General features: G+C 40.6%; 1 protein-coding gene across 3 annotated transcripts in view; it reads left to right on the forward strand.

The window, feature by feature from the left end:
* The first annotated feature begins 3,163 nt into the window (after positions 1 to 3,163).
* Positions 3,164 to 21,112, forward strand: part of MARCHF7 (membrane associated ring-CH-type finger 7) — a 39,843-nt gene continuing 21,894 nt past the window's right edge. For 2 of the 3 annotated variants that reach the window (XM_049773108.1, XM_049773110.1), the window contains exons 1-2: positions 3,164 to 3,244; positions 16,608 to 16,774. In XM_049773108.1, coding sequence (XP_049629065.1) covers positions 16,619 to 16,774 — 156 coding nt within the window. In that variant the 5' untranslated portion in view covers positions 3,164 to 3,244; positions 16,608 to 16,618. Of the gene's footprint in view, positions 3,245 to 3,509; positions 3,533 to 16,607; positions 16,775 to 21,112 lie in introns of those variants that run through there. The other variant, XM_049773109.1, reaches the window with a different exon arrangement.

Consider the following 21,112-nt stretch of genomic DNA (forward strand, 5'->3'; position numbering starts at 1 on the left):
TTGGTTCGAATCCCAGCATCCCGTATGGTCCCTCGAGCCTTCCAGGAGTGATTTCTGAGTGTGGAGCCAGGAGTAACTAACCCCTGAGTGCTGCCAGGTGTGACCCCCCCCCTCAAAAAAAAAAAGCTAACCATATTTAACCACGTTCTCTGTTTTGGACTTTGACAACTTTGGACCCAAATCATTATCTGAGCCAAAATTAATATTAAGTTACGCCCTTACATAGACAGGATCTCCACCCTTTCTTTTGTCAGCACGATGAAATTAGACTTTTATCCATGTATCCACGTGAAGATTTAAGGAGGTAAAGTCTCTGGATAGAAATATTGCAAGAGATGGGTATGGAAGGGATGGGACCCTGGAAATGTATGTTGAGAAAAAATTAATTTCTGAAACTTAACTAGTCTAAGGGTATGAAGGCCTTTGGGATAAACTCAGAGTCAGAAAACTTTGAAATACAGAATTCTAGGCCTGAAGCACTAAGGTCTCTTAGAGGAGTGGCACCAGGAATGAAAGGATAAAAGGTATGATTTGAACTCAAGAATGGACCACCAGATGTTCAGTATTTTTCCCCAGAAAAAAAACGCCATTAATTCCTACTTGTATAAAGAATTTGGGACAAAGGTGTTTATGGAAAATATTCATATTTAACTTTCTCTAAAAAAAAGCTACTGGGGGGGCCAGAGTGATAGCACAGCAGCAGGCAGTTTGCCTTCCATGGGATGACCCAGACGGACCCAGGTTCAATCCCTGGTATCCTATATGGTACACAGAGCCTGACAGGAGCGATTTCTGAGCACAGAGCCAGAAGTAACCCCACAGAGCCAGAAGTAACCCCTGAGTGCTACTGGGTGTGGCCCAGAAAACCAAGTCCCCCCCCCCCAAATAAAAAGCCATTTGGTTTTTTCTACGTTGAAGTAGTCAACTTTCACTCTTGAGAATGTACCTCTCTTTCTTTTATTTTCCTAAAATAATTTGTCCTACCTTACAAAAGGACCAAAAAAAAAAAAAATGGTACCACAATTACCTCTGATATAATCAGTGCTGTGGTGTGGAAGTAAAGCCATAATCAGCTAAAGCCTAAACCAATCTTGACAAGTTTGCGCGTTCTGTGGAGATGTTATCTCTACGAGATATGACTATCATAGATCAGAAATGGTACAATCATTCATTTAGCATACAATATATTTAAAGTTGATTAAGGGATCTATGTAATATGAAGCATCATAGAACTAGATTAGTGGTGGTTTAGAGGAAACATGGAATGCAATAGCTAACTATTATGAAATGCTTACTATATTCCAGTAAATGACGCATTATCTCATTTAATTCTTTCAACAGATCTATTCGGGTAAAGATATTGTTATTAAGCCCATTTCACCAGAAATTAAGGCTGAGTAAGATTAAGGAATTGCTCAAGACAACAAAGGCTGTCAGAGACAAGGCTTAGATTTGAACTTGTAGTTTGTTGTGTTAGTGTGTGTATAAGTACAAATATATTTGGAGCTTATAAAAATGGTTTAAATTTTTATAAAGGGGAAATTAATTTCCTCAAAAGGGACCATTTATCTTATCGAAACAAAATACTTAAACTCAAGTTCTAAAATGTTAGACTGGCATTCACATGCCAATTTTACATAAATCACCAATTAGCTTCAAACCTTTAAAATGTGAATTATACAATTACAACTTAAAATATGAATGAAGCATGGACTTGTTAGTCTCCAAAGACGTTGACATGATGAGGATAGTTATAGTGATATCCATTCTCTTACCCTGACATAATGAAGAAATAGGTATTAACCTCACACTTGACTAATTGGACTTATTTGGAAGCCATGAATCGCCTAAAACGACTTAATAGAAGAGCTCACCTTAAAAAAACCCAGGTCATCGTTCTATGTATACGCCTACAGGTTTCGGCAATCCTCCCATGATCATTACCTTCTAATCCATTCTCCAAAATCCACACAACCAACTGAAGCCATACATGATCTAAATTCAGAAAAACTAATTTTGTGCCCGATCTGCTCCTCCCTCGAGTACCTCCATGCACATCTTAGTTTGAGTGCTTCCATGCACAATTTTACAAAGTTTCTGCCTAATAGTCCCTCATCATTTCCCCCCATCCCTGTGCACGGATCAATTTTTCTTTTTATTGCAAAACCTGTAGCTACACTTGACAAGGTGTGAACAACCAACAGTGTGAAAACACAGGGCGGGAAAGACACAATCACCCCCCAGACACGCTGACCACCACTACGCGAGGGAGGGCTCCCCACCCCAATGGTCTCAGAACGAATGAAAGCAGCCACAGCCACAGGAGCCAGCCACGACGAGGACTCACACGGAGGGTGGCCAAGGGAGAAGGGGGGCAGCGCTTGAAGGCTCAATGAAGTCCAGGAACGACAACATTCAGGGCGCTACTTACCAGGCTTCAAAAAAGAAAAAAAATAAATAAAGGAAAAAATGGGGGGAAATGGAAAATAAAATAAAATAAAATAAGAACAGAAGGGGGAAAAAAATGAAATCATGATGAGATGACTTGGAATTGGGTTGGAGTCACTGGGCCCTGCAGGTTGGCTTGGAGGGGCGAGAGCTAATGACAAGTCAGGGTTGGCTGGAGAGTCCTAGTAACCCCACGCACGCCACCTAAGCAAAGGCTTTGGGGAGGGGAGGGAGGGGAGGGGAGGGGTCCAGCCAAGGCCCCGGCCTCAGTCGCACTCGCCAGCCGGCCGAAACCAGCCGCAGCCGCTTACCGGTGGCGCCTCGTCGCCTCCCCCAGGGGGCCTCTAGAGCCCGTCCCGCCTTCAACGGCTGCCGCGGCCAGAGCACCACCCCGCGGTGGGGTGGGGACGGTACGACGGAGCGCCAGCCCTCGCAAGCGCTCGGGTTGCTCCCCCGCCCCTCGGAGAGGGAGCCGCTGCTCTCGCGAGAAGTGTCCGCGAGAGTTGGGGGCGGCGGCGGCGGCGGCGATGGGCGGGGCCTGTAACGGCGGCGGCGGCGGCAGGTCCTGCGCCGGATCCGGGCGAGAGGGGCGGGCGCCATTGTGCTTCGCTGTGGCCGTCGGCTCCTCCGTGTGTGTGTCGGTGCGTGTGTGAGCGTGTCGTGTGTCGGTGACGGGCCTAGAACTCGGAGGAAGGGGAGAAAGGAAGGCAGGCAGGCGACGAGGAAGGCCGCACCGGTGCGGACGAGCGTCGGTCGGGACCCGCTCCCCCGTGGAGTGCCAGCTGCGGAGCCGGGGGTAAATGTCTAGGCCTCGGCGCCCGCCGCGTCGCTCCTCGGCGCTCCGCTTCCCTTCCCTGCGGGCGCGGCGGGGGTTCGAGGCGGCCGCGGGGGGGGGGAGGGAGGCGTGTGACCTTTGACCCCCAGGCCGCGCAGGTGAGTCGGGCCGGTTCACCCACCTTGCCACGTCCGCGGAACCCGGAGCGAGCGAGCGAGCGAGCGAGCGAGCGAGGGAGGGGGCCGCACACTCTCTGCGGCCGACTTTGTGACGGAGGCGGCGGCGGCGGCGGGGCGAGGGGGACATTTTGTGCGTCGTGGCCGGCCGCCGCGGGCTCGGTTGTCTTGCGTTTGTGTTTTCATTTTATTTTGTTAAAAACTAGTTCCTGTCAGGGTGAGGGGCCGGGAACGTCCTGCGGATGAGGCGGTGTCGGGGTGAGGGAAGAGAACCGGGCTGTGAAGGTAGATGGGATCCCAGGCAGGCAGGCAGGCAGGCCTTGGTGGCAGCCCGAACCCCCTTTTTCTTTCTGCTTTCTGAATTCATCTTGACGATCGGGGTTCGGGGAGTTCTTTTTTGTTATTGTTTGTTTTTTTGTTTTGTTTTGTCTATTTTAGGCGGCCACACCGGGCTCCTAATTGAACGTGGGCGAACATGGTAGGTAGAGGAGGGCAGGGCCAGATCTCGGGACGTGTTGGCGTGCCAAGTACAAATATGGAAGGAAGGAAGGAACGAAGGAAGGAAGGAACGAAGGCTCCGGAGGCGCAGGCCTGCCCCCTCGCCTCGCCTGGCCTCGCCTCCCTGTGCTGTGCGTAGTCCTCTGTGGAACGCGAATCGAGGCTTCCCCCACCCCCCCTCCAAGTCCCTTCAGGGCCTCCTCGTCTCCTCCACCTGTCGTCGAGTCCCCCCTAGAGGAGTTAAGCTGAGGAAGTAGACTAAATGCGTCCCGGCGGGTGGCGCGCCTCCAAGTGAGACTCACTCCTCCATGCAAGGGTGCCCCTGCCCCCATTTTGTGGGGTGTGTGTGTGTGTATTGGGTTCTTGACTCCTTGAAAGCTGAGGAGGGCCGCCAGAAGGCCTGATGGCCGAATTCACTGGAAACTTTTTTGGGGCGGCCTACCTGAGAAGCTAGAGTAGGAGAGGAGCCTCCCAAAAGTGGAAATAAACCTCTTGGGGTCTCAGAACTCTGCCCCAGTTCATTTTATGGAGTGTATGAGATAAAGGAGGTAATGAAATTGAGTCCTGTTGATAGGGGTCAGCTCCTGTCTCTAGGGTCCACTGTTTCCTCCGGATATTCAGTCCCAGGAATTTTCTCTGGGACCATCGTTTTCTTTCTGATCTCGTCCTACCTCTTCACTTCCTGTCCCCAGATGGGAGCTACAAGACATAAGTCTGTAAAAAAAAAAATCTTTGAAACCCTTTCACAATCTGAAACCATTGCCTTTGCTCCCATTGTTACTGACCGGATCTAACTAGAACTGTGAGGGCAAAGATGAAATTTGGATTAAAGAATCGAACAATAGATGGCTAACATTGTGTGACTAGATCGTTGTTCATAAGCTTACAAAATTATGCTCTTTTGAGAAGTGGGATTTCACATTCCAACTCAACAGTTTTTTCCTACAGCCTTGTGGATCAGCCTTGGTCTTTGAGATATTAAATAATTAGAAATTCTGCCTTTCAGTCTTGATCTGTTGCTACTACTGAACTCCCAGATTTACTGAGTTAACATAGATAATTCCTAGAGGTGAGCTGAGGCTCAAATTAAATTACATGAAGTAGTAGGTAGTAGTCAGTAATGCCAGGTTCACAATACTTATAAAGTTAGTTTTAAGTGGTCATTTGGAATTGTTATTTAAAGGTCAAGTGTTTTCAAGTTAGTAGAGTGTTCTTTTGTTTGCCTAGGGCCACACCCATTGTGTTCAGGGTTACTCCTAGCTCTGCATTCAGAAATTATTCTTGGCAGTGCTCAGGAGATCATATGGTATGCTGGGGATTGAACCTGAGTTGACCACAAGCAAGACAAGCAACCGAATACTGTACTAGCACTCAAGCCCCTATAAAAGTTTTTATACAAGAATATAAACTCATTTTTGCCTTAAGTTTTATCACATTTTCAAGTCTGGTCGCTATATATAGTTAGGGTTTTTCAGGAAGTTACAATCTCAGTCATACTATTAAAAAAACTACTTAAGTACAGAAGCTGATTATGCCAACTGGGCAGCTAATCACAAAGATGCCCCTATATTATGTAGATAGTTACATATTCTATATGAATATATGAGATAACCAGATGGATCTAAAAGTCACCTGTAATCTTTCCTTGGTTTGAGGATCAAACCTCAGTGCTTAGGGTTAATCCTGACTGTACTCAGGGAATCACTCTTGGCAGGTTCAGGGAACCATATAGGAATCCAGGGTTCAAACCCTGGTCTGTGTGTGCAAAGCAAGCACACCCTACTTTTATATTATCTCTCGGACCTCTTTTAAAAGAATTTTTCTTTTTTTTTTTTTTTTTTTTTTTTTTTTTTTTTTTTTTTTTTTTTTTTGGTTTTTGGGCCACACCCAGCGGTGCTCAGGGGTTACTCCTGGCTGTCTGCTCAGAAATAGCTCCTGGCAGGCACGGGGGACCATATGGGACACCGGGATTCGAACCAACCACCTTTGGTCCTGGATCGGCTGCTTGCAAGGCAAACGCCGCTGTGCTATCTCTCCGGGCCCTAAAAGAATTTTTCAAAACAAAGAATTACCCCAAGTTTAATAATATATTTTAAGAAAATTATAATATGAAATTATTAATTTTTTCATAACTTATATTGTATTATGATCAGATTAGGCTGCCCATTACAAGAAAAAGCTTGACTTGGTTGTCTGCCCTCCACAAATGCACAGACTAATATAGAACTGTTATCTTAGTGTAATAAGTGTAGAGCTTTGGGAGCACAGAGAAAGAATGCTTAATCTTGGGGTAGAATTTTTATAGTATGTGTTTCTTAATCTGAGATGTGCAGGAAAAGAAGTTTGTAACTAACTGCAAGCCATGGCATCATGGCTAGTTTTAGAATAGACAGTTTGTCCCACTAGTTAAAACATATTGAATGGAATGTTATGGCATGACATGGCATAAGCCATGTTTAAGAAAGTGCTCTATGTTGTTTAGAATAGAGAATGCTATTATGTCCTTAAAACAAGTAATTCTTTTTAGATTATTTTTGATGAAACATTTCTGATACCGTATGTGTTTTTCAGTAATATGTGACTGGGAATGCCCAAGTGAGAGTATGACTTTTTTTTTGGATTTTGGGCCATACCCGTTTGCCGTTCAGGAGTTACTCCTGGCTATGAGCTCAGAAATCGCTCCTGGCTTGGGGGGTGGGGGGGAGACCATATGGGACACCGGGGAATCTAACCACGGTCCGTCCTACGCTGGCTAGGGCTTGCAAGGCAGACACCTTACCTCTAGTGCCACCTTCCAGGCCCCGAGAGAGTATGACTTTTAAGTTTCTAAAATCTCCAATGTATTAAAACAGGGGTCTCAAACACGCGGCCCTCCATACAACATTTTGTGGCCCTGCCCTAGAGGAATCTTTTTTTGTTTTGTTTTAGTTGTTTGCGTCACACACCCCCCCCCCCAATGTTCAAGGCTTACTACTGACTTTGCATTCAAGGATCACCCCGACTTTGCCTCCTGCAGCCCCCAGGTAAATTGGGTTTGAGACCCCTGTTTTAAAGCAAAATTTTCTACAGAGGAATCATTGAACCTTGCATAAGCCATTATTTTACAAAATTTGCCTTTAAGATGGCAAACCCAAAATGTGAAGAGGCAATTTGTAATTTGACAGTTGGACTAGAGTCTGATTTTCATCGGTCTTAATTTTTAGATTTTTCAGTCTGTTCTGAACTCTTGATCAAAGCTGGTTTTACTTGCTCTCAGATACATTGGTGGCTCTACTGGTTAGACTAGATATGTTGAACACCTGGTTTTAAAATCATCTGCTCCACACCCATTTTTGTCAACAACTTGAAAGGAGGACAGATTTTGAACTTTGAGAGCTAATTCTTATTTGTTCTATTATCGTTATACTTCTGTATAATGTTTCTCATTTTTCAAAAAAATAACCCTATAAAGATAATCCCATTGAGTACTGAAACATAGCTTAGAACTGTTCATAAGAGAACAATTTGTACCAAAAAAGTACTGTTTTTGGTGATGGTTCAGTGGGTAGGGTGCTTGCCTTGCATGCGGCTGACTTAGGCTCTATCTCCAGTATCAAATATGGTTCCCCAAGCCGGCCAGGAGTAACCCCTGAGCATTGCTTGCTGGTGTGGGCCCAAAAAAACTTTGTGTAGATTAAACTCCATATTGTAGTGATATCTCATGAGTTGTTAAAGTTTTTGCCTTTTCCCCCCAGAATTGAGTATGTATTGTGTCTCAAATATTTCAGCTAAGGACACTTGAAAAACGAGTGGATTAAAACAATTAACTTTTTTTTTCAATATTCATTTATTTTTGGCAATGTCTTTTCAATATGAAAACAAGCAAGTTCAACATAAAATAGAAACTTGAAATTTAGGATAGGACATAACCAAGAGAAAAGGTATAGAAACGGAAAAGATCAGATGCTGCCAAAGGGAGATGTTCTGTCCTCTCCTCTCTGGGAAGTGACTTAAAAAAGTGTAAGGTGGCAGTATATGCTTTCCCACACATATACAGCAAGGAAGGCTGGTTCTTGAAGAGATGTGAAACTAGAAACTTAATGGTGAATTCTTCTTCCCTTCCTGACCCTCTCCAAACAGGGAAGGAATTCTATCAATGCTCTCAGGTTAAGAAATGATTCTCCACCGATAGTGGGTTAGGCACTGGGAAGAGGAAATAGCACAGGACAGAGCTTGGAGAGTAATAGTGGAGTTAATACTGTCACAAACAGGTAGATCTGGTTTGCCAGGACTCACTCATGTACCAGCCTTTAGCTGAAGGGTTTCAGTCTTTAAGTTTGCTTTATTCACAAGTCTGGTAGTTGATGTTGGCTAATATTTAGGCTAGACTTTGTTCCATGGGGGGAGGAGGGCACGCCCCACAGCATTTCAAGGGTTACTCCTGGCTCTATGCTCACTCAGGCTTTCAAGACTACACAGGATGCCAAGGAATCAAACCCTGGTTGGTTGTGTGCAAGGCAAACTCCCAACCTGCTGTGCTATTACTCCAGCCCTCCATTTTGTTTTATTTTGATGGTTTGTCTCAAGACAACACTTGAAGAGAGTGAAAATGGAAGCTATAAGACTTGCAAATCGCATATTGTCAGTTAAACAGCATTCTTTTGGATCTAAGTAAGTCCCACAAGACTAATGCAAATTTAGGGAATGGGGAAGTATAATTTTCTCTCTTTTTGGTAGATAGTAACAGCACTATGCAAAGGGATATGCATACTTGGAAAGAACTCATAGTTTTATAATTTATCACAAGTTGTTCAAAACATTTTAAGACTATGTGTCCTTCATGATGGCATGTCTGTGATTTGCTTTAAGATAGACAAGGACTGTAGTAATAAGTAATAAGGGCTGGAGAGGGTAAGGGATTGTTTTGCATTGCTGCCATCACAGGTTCAGTTGTTGTTTGGCATCCTATATGGTGAACCAAGTACCACCAGAAATAATTTCTCAATATAGAGTTAGCAGTAACCTGAGCATGACCAGGTATGACCCAGAAATAAAAATAAGTAATAGGTGGGGGCTGGTACATTTAATAAGGTGCTTCCCTTCAAGTTGCTGACACAGGTTCAGTCCTCAGCACTCCCTGTGTTCTCTCCATCCTGCTAGGAGAGAACCTTGAGCACAGAGCCAGAAGTAAGCCCTGAGCAGGGGGTCCAATCCCTCCACTCCCCAGTAGATGAAGTGAGTCAAATGTTGATAATTGTAGGAAGCCAATTGTTTAGTATCTGGAAGTTCATTATCTCCCTCCCCCTTGGTCAGGTATCTATGGTAGCTTCTTTCACCTATGCTCTGGGCTTATTCCTGGCAGGCTCCAGGAACTCTGAGGTCCTGGAAATCAGCCTACCCACTGTACTATTGCTCCAGCACCAATGAACACTGTTTTATGTCATAGAGATCTAGACCTGAGGAAGCACATGCATTGCAAGCAGGAGGCCCAAGTTCATAGCACCCTGGAGTTGACTCCAGCATTACCAGTTATAACCTGGTAAGAAGGGGGAAATTTTATATAAGTATTTAAAAAATTTTAACTCAGGTATACAGTATTGATCTTTTTTTAATTTTTATTTTTATTAATTTGGGGGGGGTTGGTTTTTGGGGCACACCCAGCAGCGCTCAGGGGTTACTCCTGGCTCTACGCTCAGAAATCGCTCCTGGCAGGCTCAGGGGACCATATGGGATTGCCGGGATTCAAACCATCTTGCTTCTGCTTGCAAGGCGGCAAACGCCTTACCTCCATGCTATCTCTCTGGCCCCTACAATATTGATCTTATCCCTCTTTTTTTCCCCCCTTTAACTTAGGTAATTAAAACCCTAATTTACACCAATTATTCTCCATAGATTTACATAAGTCTGCAATTGTTTAAAAGTCCTGTTGTGCCAAGAAATTTTTCAAAGGCCTAGAGCACTTAATTAATGTTTGGGAACCTGGGCTCTAATCCTAGCACTGCAGGGGACAACCCGTAGCACCCTTCATGGTTCTTATTAACCTCAGATCTGGAACATGTGGCTCATAAGCCCACAGTTACCAAATGTGTTATATATTTTAATTAAAAAGCAAATGAACTATGTAATCCATTTGTGAGAAAATCTTTGTTTTAGTTCTAATAATAATGGGTAAATATATAAGTACATAATGTATACTTGTAAGGCTAACAATGCAGCAATGGAATTGATAGTTAATCCCCATTTTGTTTAGGTGGAGACTTTAAACTTTAGAGGTTAAACCTAGAGTCAGTCATAAGTAAGGAACAAAGCATTAGTACTTTTAGCTGTCATTTCTGCCCATAGTATAAAATGACCATGTGCTAAAAATTGAGGGGTACTTGCCTAGCCCCAGTTTTTTATTTCAGAAAAATAATTAATGCTTAAATTTTATACAGAGGAAAGTGGACTATATTGTTTATGTGCTTTTTTGTTAGTTTGTATTTTGTTTTTTGACTACTTACTGTGACTCTTAACAAGATTCAAAGTAGACCTTTGTAGTAGTGGGACACAGTGATCTATCTGTTGAGAGATATGAAAAGATAGCTATTTGGAATAAGCAGCACATTTTTTCAGCATTATACTGATTTCTCTGCTCTTAAGAATTAACAGCTTTCTAAATTTGGTAAAGAAAAACTCTAAGCCGTATTTGGTAGGCAATTTGCTCATAGAAAGCTTTATTCTTCAGAAAAATTGATAGAATTTCTTTGCTGCAAATGTTTTTTTTATATTAGTAGGAAGTTTTTCACTTTACTTTTTTATGGTGCCCCAGATTCTAATTGAATTTAGTTAACAGGTTAGGGGACCTGTAAGACAACCAAATAGAATGTACATTATAAACATGACCTGCATGTGGTGAAAAGTATGAAGAGCAGTGTAAATGCTTGTTTACAAATCTATTACCAACCCAAACAGCTTTTCGATGTTTTCAAAACTACAGTATATGCTTCTAGACCAGTTATGGGCTCTACACATGATTTTTCTCTCTGTTTTTTTTTTAAATATTTTATTTAAACACCTTGATTACAAACATGATTGTGGTTGGGTTTTAGTCATGTAAAGAACACCCTCCATCACCAGTGCAACATTTCCATTACCACTGTCCCAAATCTTCCTGTTTTTGCAAAACTGGTGTTACAAGAGGTTACTCCCAGCATTACTTGTGTGCACCATGCTGGGTTCCCGTATGTAAAGCAAGAACTCTAGTCCTTTAGCTATCTCCCAGCCTCTGGTCTCATTTTTAAATCAGTTCATCTTAATGTGCTTCCTTGTACTTATAATCATCTAGTACCTTGTTTGTACTTCATCAGTCCTCTAAACCCTAAGTACCTCCAGCCATCCTTTATTAAAGTAAATTTTATCTACTTGAAATGTATTTGTCTTTTCTCCTACTCTGACTCCTCTTGGAGGCATTTTTCTCTATTTGTTTTGTTTTGTTTTGGGGCCACACCCAGTGACACTCAGGGTTTACTCCTGGCTATGTGCTCAGAAAAAGCTCCTAGCTTGGGGGACCTTATGGAACTTTGGGGGATTGAACTGCTGTCCAGCCTAGGTTAGTGCATGCAAGGCAAACACCCTACTGCTTGCGCCACTGCTCCCGCCCGTGGAGTTTTATTTTTAACCAATGTTTAAGAATCTATAGGAACTCTTTAACCTGTATCCTGTAGAGTTTCTTCCCATGATTCTACAAAAGCAGCAAAATTAATTACTTGGCTTTTGGTATTTTAAGGCAGGCATTGTTTAAGGCTTTGCTTATTAACAAGTTTATTATTATTGTTTATTAACAAGTTATAAGAACTAGATAGATTACTGATTTCCTATGAAATATATATATCAGGTACGTTTTTTTTAATATAATTTTTATCTTGATCATAGTGGCTTACATATTGTATCAGGTACGTTTTTATCAGGTATGTTTCTTGGGGTATTTAGAGAAAATTATATATTTTTTTTTGTGCCTTAATGTAGCAGGACTTACTACACACTTGCTCACTGGAATTTGCATTCTTGCTGAGGTACAAGAAAGGTAGTGGGTCTTGCTGGGTGTGGTGCAGTTATAACCTACTTGTGGAAATGACAGGCTCAAACAGCAGACTGCCTTGTATTGATGTTGGCTCTTGAGCAGAAGGTGGACTAGTGTAATGTTCTAATGGCCTGAGATCTTTTTCTTACATCAGTGCAGAAATCCTTGCTGAAACTATTTCCCACCTTTTTTTTTTTTTTTGCAACAGCTGACCCCACCTTGTTCTTTTGCATGATATGAAACTATGGGGCTGCAGTCTTCTGCTAAAGAAATTCATATTTTCTGTTTCCAGAAAAAAGGAGGAGGAGGATGGAGGACTCCCTATGTTAACTCTGCCCAGTGAGCCTGTTCAGTCCTAAAATGTGACAGTACTATGCTGCAGGGACATCAGTTCTGATGGCCATATAGTATTGGATACAGAACATATGTAAAACATACATGTTAGTCTTTTGAGCTAAACTTGGATCCCTGAACTTATTCTGTTAAAACCACTTAAAGGTTTTAAAGTAACTTTTATTCATTCTTCTGAAATGTGTTTTATGAAGGAAGGGTCGAGTTTGGACCATAGCCAATGGTGATCAGGGCTTACTACCGGTTTTGTGCCCATGAATCACTTCTGGTAGTCCTTGGTAAAGAGGAAGCTCAACTACATGCAAAACAAGCATCCCCTAGCCATACAATTTCTAGTTTAATGATAAAATAAAGTGTTTCAAGTAGGGGACCCAGTGATGACTTCAGTGATAAAAAGTGCCTGACTTTCAAGATTGTTTGAGTTCATAAGTTATATTTTCAGTGCTATCCACATTTGTTGAACATGGTTTCTCTTTGTGTATTTTTGGAGCAGCAAAATGTGGGGTCTCTACACAGGCACTGACAACTAAAATGTATGACCACCTCTAGCACTGTGGCCAAGTATTCTAGTTACTATGATTCATAAGTCATAACACAATGGAAGGAAGGGTGGAGAAGAATTTCTCAAGGAGCCAGGGGTGGAGATAACTCATTTGTTTGAATCCTTGAACTTCCACATGCTAAGTAGTTACTAGCAACCAGATTCGTGTGAGTGCTACAATTAAATTATGGGAACCTTCAGGAACACTGCAGTTAAGTATTCAAGTCAAGTGTCAGGTCTTCAATCACAAAAAGAGAAAGAAATGGGGGGAAAATAGCAGTGTGGTGGGGTTAGTGGGGTGGCTTTAGGAATTTCAGGGTGCCAGAGTGTGATTCAAGTGGAAGAGCACATGTTTTAGACGGGTGAAATTTGATCTCAGACACTGAGTGACACCTGAGCACCACCAGGTGTCCCCTGGTTTTATAGCAACTCATGAAAATTTCATGATGTCAACAAGATATACAACTAAGTAAAATTCATAGTAAAATTGTTATCATTTAGGAAAATTTCATGATCTCAACAGATATGAAGTCAAGCATAGGATATAGTCTGTTCATTTTTTACTTATTTTACCATGCCAAACTTGACTGCTCAACTTTAGAATCAAATCTAAAGGTTTTTTTGGGGGGTATGGGTTGGTTTTTGGGTCATACCTAGTGACGCTCAGGTGTTACTCCTGGCTCTGTGCTCAGAAATTGCTCCTGGGTTGGGGGGCCAAATGGGATACCGGGGATCAAACAGGTTCGTCCTGGGTCAGCACATGCAAGGCAAAAGCCCTACTGCTGTACTATAGCTTTGGCCCCAAATAGAAAGAAATTTAATTAAAAAAAAAAACAAACCTGCATGATCCAACCCCCCCCCCACTGCTTAGTGACAGAAAAAACTAATCATTTTAGTGACCACTAGAGATTTCTGTGTGCTATTCTTAATTCTTGACTAAAAAACACCACCTTTTCCCTGCTACTGTTTTATTATTGAGAATACTTTATATATATATGCTTATTATATATTTAATATACATTATATATAAATAAAATGTTTATATTATGTAGCATTTTAAGCTGTTATATTGAGCTTTGTGTATTTCTTTATCTGACAACTTGAGCATTCTCTGAATATGTTTATTGCTGGTTTTCTTCAGAATTAATGTGCCTACACTTGTTGAATTTGAAAATAAACTTGTATCTTGTAAATTGGTAGTTTTTCAAGGACTGCACATTTTGGACCATTTTTATGCTTTTGACCTATTACTTATGCAATCAAATTATGTAAGTTTTTTTGTACCACCTACATTGTCAGAATTCAATCAATTTATGTAGAGGAGTTGCCAAAAATAGTTCTATGCAGTATAAATAATAGTTCTCTAAGGACTCTGCCTCTTTGCCATCTCCCTAGAGGTTAGTTTTGAACACATTTCCTATTAGGTTAGTCTTATTCTTCAAATAAGCCTGCAAGTAGGCATTGTGTATAAATTTACTCAAGCTCAAAGACATGGTTAAAAAACATTCTTTTAAAGAATCAGCTATAGTTTATACTTAAAATATTCTGTCTTTTTTTTTTTTTTTTTTTTAGAAAGAAACATTTTATTTTATTTATTTATTTTTTTTTTGGTTTTTGGGCCACACCCGTTTGACGCTCAGGGGTTACTCCTGGCTATGTGCTCAGAAATCGCCCCTGGCTTGGGGGGACCATATGGGACACCGGGGGATCGAACCGCGGTCCTTCCTTGGCTAGCACTTGCAAGGCAGACACCTTACCTCCAGCGCCACCTACCCGGCCCCTGTCTTTTTTTTTTTTAAGTTCTCAGATCAGGGTCCAGAATGGTTGTACAGAGGGTAGGGTACTTGTTTTGCAAACCAACCCAGTTTCTATCACATATGGGCCTTCAAGCACGGCCAAAAATAATTACTGAAAGCAGACAGGAGTAACTCCCAAATATCTGGATGTTGCCGATAAAACAAAGTCTCAGATCATATAAGTCATTTAGTGTTTTTATAGTCTTTTTTTGGATAACTTAATGTTATGCTTTTGCACTACATTATCAGCTTTGCATTGTCATTATTCAGTAGCTATTACTGTTTCTAGTATCCTTTTCTTAATTTTGCTTTTCCTAATAAAGGGCTTATTAAAAGCTGAAGATTGAAAAAAAATTAGCTTTTTTGTCAAATCAGGCCACTTTTAAGAGAGAACTCAAGAACTATTAATAATTGCCCTGAGATAATGAACATAATTTAGGGCTTTTCTGGTCATAAATTGGGACTCTTTTAGGCAACCAGGAAATAAGATCCACCTACTTTAAAGAAAATAGTACATAGTTTACTGCATACCTGTCCCATTTTCCTTAGGCAGCCTTTTAGCTGTTAAGTATTTATCTTCATATTTCTTTATGGTGTGTTTATTACAAGATTTTTCAGTTTTACATGTATTTAATCAACATTTTCTTTGTTTACCCCTAAACTTCCATCCCTAAGGATGTTTTTAGTGAAATTAATTTAGTATAATTGATTTACATTGTTAGAACTGTATAAAATATTAAATAAATCATTAAACACAATTATATCTTCTTAATGTTATTTTCTCAGTTCTCCTCAGCCACATGCCCAAATTAAATCCCACTACATTTTTTTGTTGTTGTTTTTTTGGGCCACATCCGTTTGATGCTCAGTGGTTACTCCTGGCTAAGCGCTCAGTAATTACCCCTGGCTTGGGGGTATCATATAGGACGCTGGGGGATCGAATGGCCATCCTTCCTTGACTAGCGCTTGCAAGGCAGACACCTTATCCCACTACCATTTTTTAAGAACTTTGTTTCTACCATGTCTAAGACTGAATCAGATGTTCTATGGTTTCTACAGTACTATTGTAATTATTTCTTAGATTAATAATTCTATTTGTTACATATAGCTCACATTAACTCTGCGTGGGTTGAGAAACATTTAGTGAAGATTTGGAAAGTTTTGCCTTATACAGAGGAGTGATCCCTAAACTCTCCAGGAATGAAGTCCAGTTCCCTTCCAAAAGTATTCTTTTTTTGTTTTATTTTGTTTCTGTTTTTGTTTTCGTTTTTTTGGGCCACACCCGGTGGCACTTAGAGGTTGCTCCTGGCTCTGCCCTCAGAAATCGCTCCTGGCAGGCTTGGGAGACCATATGGGGTGCCAGGAATAAAACCCGGCTCCATCCCAGGTCAGCTGCATGCAAAACAAACACCCTACCACTGTGCTATCTCTCCAGCCCCAGTATTCTGTCTTTTGAGAAAGGAAAATACAAAAAAAGGAAAGCAAATTATAAAGGATGTATGAGTAAAAATGTTTAATGATCAGATACTGAATAGGGAATGCATGCTTTAGTCTTAGAACTATAAGAGCAAATTAAGGAATATGAAAATAAAAAGCAGTATATGGTGTAAGTATAGAAACAATGCTAGGTAACAATACCTAGCAAATCATTAGGATTTTGTAAAATTGACAAATTATAAGACATTTACAAGAAACTAAACTATGTTACTAAAAAATATTTTCCAGAAAATAATTCTATAATAATACAATGGGAAGAGCCCAAGACCTGTGTGTGTGTGGGGGAATCATCTTTTATGATGTTTGCTCCTCTTATGGACAGTAGGTAATCTGGATTTTATCCTAAAGCCTTGCAGAATAGGGATGATGAAATGATAAGGTTGATTTGTATGGTTGATTCTTGACATGATCTGACAATTGAGAATTTACAACCTAAGATTTGCATGTTTTCTCATGAAGGAAATTAATCAAAATATGCATTTCACAGGAACCTTAAACATGGAGTCCAAACCATCACGGATTCCAAGAAGAATTTCTGTTCAACCCTCCAGCTCTTTAAGTGCTAGGATGATGTCTGGAAACAGAGGTGGTAGTTTAAATGATACTATATATCACCCAAGAGACTCTTCATGTAGACTGGATTCGGAATATCAGGTAACTACTTAATTTGGTATATGTATTATATATGTATGCACACACACACACACACACACACACAATCCCTTCTTTAAAATTATTGGGTTCAAAGTTTTTTATTTTAAAAAATTGGTGGAAGTGTAGTGTATATTTGACATCTTCAGCTGGGTGTAAGGAATCCTTTAGGCCAAAGCTATTGTTAAAAATTTGCAGCAAGGGCCCGGAGAGATACCACAGAGGTGTTTGCCTGCAAGCAGCCGATCCAGGACCTAAGATGGTTGGTTCGAATCCCGGTGTCCCATATGGTCCCCCGTTTCTGCCAGGAGCTATTTCTGAGCAGACAGCCAGGAGAAACCCCTGAGCACCGCCAGGTGTGGCCCAAAAAAACAAACAAAATTGCAGCAAAATGTTCATACCAAAGCAGCAAAAATTAAGTGATTTTAGAACTTAAGAATTGAGTATGAAATCCTTCTCAAATACTCTTTAAAATTTTAAAATTAGGCTGGTCAACGTAGTGGCTTTGTTGAATCACCGAAAGCTGCAGTTTTTTTCTTTAGCATTACACTGATTGCCTGGACCATTCCAAATGGACACAAAGCATTGTGGAATAACAATTGTTAAGTATGGGGGTGGTTTTTGTTAACAGAACAAGAGTTCTAAATACTTTGTTCTGATAATTTTACAGATGAGGATGATTTTTCAATTGACTTTCTTTTGGGAAAATCACATTAACTGACAAACCCTTCTTTAAAATGGGTTTCAAATCATTGAGCTTTGAACAGTCAGAATAGCTGCGCCATGTAGTGCCAGGATAGTCTCAGTACACCCTGAGCAATGCTTGGGGAGCTCTTGCTCCAAACTATATATTTATTTATATGGTTAATAATGAATATACTGATTCATAACCTATATAAAGCACATAACCCACTCAGCTAATTCTTTGGACTAACAATTTGTGTTTTTTTAATGACAACTTTTATAACAGTAGTATGAAAAAAATAAATATTCAAAGGCATAATTTGTTGGTTTAATATAATTTGTCTTGCTCACCTTTCATATTTAAATTTACTTATTATTGACTGAATAGCTATTTGAGTCAAATAATTTGTTAGTCTATTTCTAAAGGGTAAGATTTCTGGGGGGCTTGATTTTTGTTGTGTGTGTTGCTGGGGATAAGATTTCTGTTTTGAATTTAAAATACTTAATATTACAGTAAAGTATAATATATAGCAATTTAAAAATATTTCTAAGGCCAGAATGATATGATAGTACAGTGGGTAAGGCATTTGCCTTTAATGCAGCCATCTCGGGTCCTATCCTTAATTCTAACCATATGGTCCCCAGTACCCACCTGCAGTGTGTGCCCCCCCCCCAAAATTGTACGTAGCAATGAGCTTTATAAATTACTAGAGACAGAGGTAAGAAATTATTACCCTAAAATGCCCCTTATTTTCAACCCTTTTAATATTAACTGTTTGCCTCTCATCTTAAATGTTGAGTAAGTTTCTCTTTATTCTGTTTTGGGTAAGATTATGTCTAACAGTGGTATCAAATCATGTATTTTGTATTCAGTACAAAATGACTTAGAATATAAATGTAAATGACTTAGAATAGACTACCTTTTTTCTTCTGTTGCATTTACAAAAATTTGCCTGCTCATCTTTGTCCAGTTTTTTAGAGTTTACTAATGAGCCTAGATTCTCAAATCAGATTATACTGCCTTAATTGGAGTTGAATATTTGCTATTCTAAGCAAATGATTTTTCACCCTTTTTTTCTCATCATTTGGGCTGTCCGAGTTGAATAAATTTACATATCAAATAAGAGTAGTGTCTTCTATATGAAAAACACTACATAAATGTTAGTTGCTGCATTTATTTTAATTGTACTTTTTATTATAATGAGTGTTAAAGGTCTTTAGTGTATTTAGATAACTTAACAATCACTTTAAAGTTTCACTGTTTTGAGACTATTCCTCTTTTTTATTTTTTCCTTCATGGTTACATGGTTATTTATAATATTCTTTTAACTTCCTATCTTTTCTTTGTTGATTTTTTTGGGGGGGGCTACATCCAGCAGTGGTCGGGGTTACTCCTAGCTCTATACTCAGAAATCATTCCTGGCAAGACATGCCTGAAGGTAGAGAAGATCTGTTGCATACAAGGCAAATGCCTTACCTGCTGTGCTATTGCTCTGGCTTTTTCATTATTTTTATCTCATTTTTATTATGGTAGTCAAATATCAGCACAAAAACATTCTTGTTTAATTATTCTTAGTTATAATGAACCCATTTTGGAGATATTGGGAATGGTAGCTATTTTTAGCCAATATCGTTTATTACTAGTTTGCTTCACTTTTATTTATTTACTTTTGGTTTGGGGGATATAACCGGTTAATTTGGAGTTACTCTTGGCTCTGCATTCAGGAGACAATCCTGATGTTGCTTGGGGGGTCATATCAGATGCCAGGGATCAACCTGGGTTTGGTGTGTAAAGAAAGGCACCCTTCCACTGTGCTGTTGTTATAGTCCCAAACTTACTGTTTTGTTTTGGGGCCACACCCAGCAGCATTCAGGGTTTATTCCTGGCTCTGCTCAGAGATCACTCCTTGGAGGGAAGCATATGGGATGGTGAAGCTTGAACCCAGGTACACCATGTGCAAGGCAAGAGCTATACCTGCTCTACTATGGCTCTAACTCCTCTCCTAGATTCATTCTTGAGATCAGCATTATACATATTCCAAAAGAGATAACAAAAAAGAAATTTACGGATTGCTTTAAGCACTTTAGAGATTGTGTACCTAATGCCATGTGTGTCAGACTCACTCTGTAGGGAAGAAGATTTTTTTTTTTTTTTGGCCACACCCAGCGCTGCTCAGGGATTACTCCTGCTATGCACTCAGAAATTGCTCCTGGTTGTAGGGGGAGGGGCATATGTGATGCCGGGAATCAAACGCAGGTTCGTTCTTGGTAAGCCACGTGCAAGGCAAATGCCCTACTGCTCTGCTATTGCTCTGGCCTGGGAAGAATATTGTTTAGAAAAAAACCCAAGATTTGTCTGGCATAATCTGGGGACCCAGAGAGATAGGAGAGCATGTAAGGCTCTTGACTTTATGCAGCCAACCAAGGTTCGTTCAGTCACTGGCATCCTGTATGATTTTCTGAGCACTGCTAGGAGTGATTCCTGAGTGCAGAACCAGGAACAAATCCTGAGCACTACCAGGTATTGATGTCCTCTCTCCACCCCCAAAAGTTATAATTTTGTAATTGTTCTTTAAATTTACTGGCTTAAAGTATTTAAGACAGGGGTCTCAAACTCGTGGCCTGTGGCTGGTCTTCAAATATCGCAGTATTCGCGATTATTCGCTTTTGTGTGTGTGTGTGAAATCCCTTATGCGGCCCTGTTTTACCCCGACTTTGCCTCCTGCGGCCCCCAGGTAAATTGAGTTTGAGACCCCTGATTTAAGAAGATAAACTAATTTGCTACTTTTTATATTATACTGTAAAACCAATGAAGATTTAAGTAAAATAGTTTGTATGTTGAGTGAATTGTTTGGAACTGTTTTGTTTATATTTCTTATATGGTGAAAGATACAAACATTAAATCAAAATACTTAGTGTGTGTGTATATATATGTTATATATATGTATATATATATGTTACACACACACACACACACACACACACACTTTTTTTTTTTGGGTTTTTGGGTCACACCTGGCAGTGCTCAGGAGTTACTCCTGGCTCTACGCTCAGAAATCGTTCCTGGCAGGCTCAGGGGACCATATGGGATGCCAGGATTCGAACCACCGATTTTCAGTATGCAAGGCAAACGCATTACATCCATGCTATCTCTCTGGCCCCACACATACTTTCTTTTGTTTGTTTTGTTTTTATTTGGGGGCTGCCGCACCTGGTGGTGCTCAGGGGTTACTACTGACTCTGGGTTCAGAAATTGCTCCTGACAGGCTTGGGGGGCCATATGAATGCCGGGAATTGAACCCAAGTCTGTCCTGCATCAGCCATGTGCAAGGCTAATGCCCTACCATTGTGCTATCTCTCTGGCCCTGATATATATACTATTTTTAAATGTTTCATTACTGATACAAAATTTTAGATACTGGGATTTTAAAAAATTTATTCCCGTAGGGACTGAGAGATAGTACAGTAGGTAAGGTCCTTACCTTATAAGTCACCAACCTAGGTTTGTTTCCAGGCACCACATATGGTCCCCAAAGCAGCCAGGAATTAGCCCTGTGCACAATCAGGTATGACCCAAAATCCAGAAATGAATTAGTGAAACTAAATTTGCTTAGCATACCACTTGCCTATATTCCTGCATTAGGCATTTTTATATTT

The sequence above is a fragment of the Suncus etruscus genome, chromosome 5 (assembly GCF_024139225.1).
Source record: "Suncus etruscus isolate mSunEtr1 chromosome 5, mSunEtr1.pri.cur, whole genome shotgun sequence".
Classification (NCBI taxonomy): Eukaryota; Metazoa; Chordata; class Mammalia; order Eulipotyphla; family Soricidae; genus Suncus; species Suncus etruscus.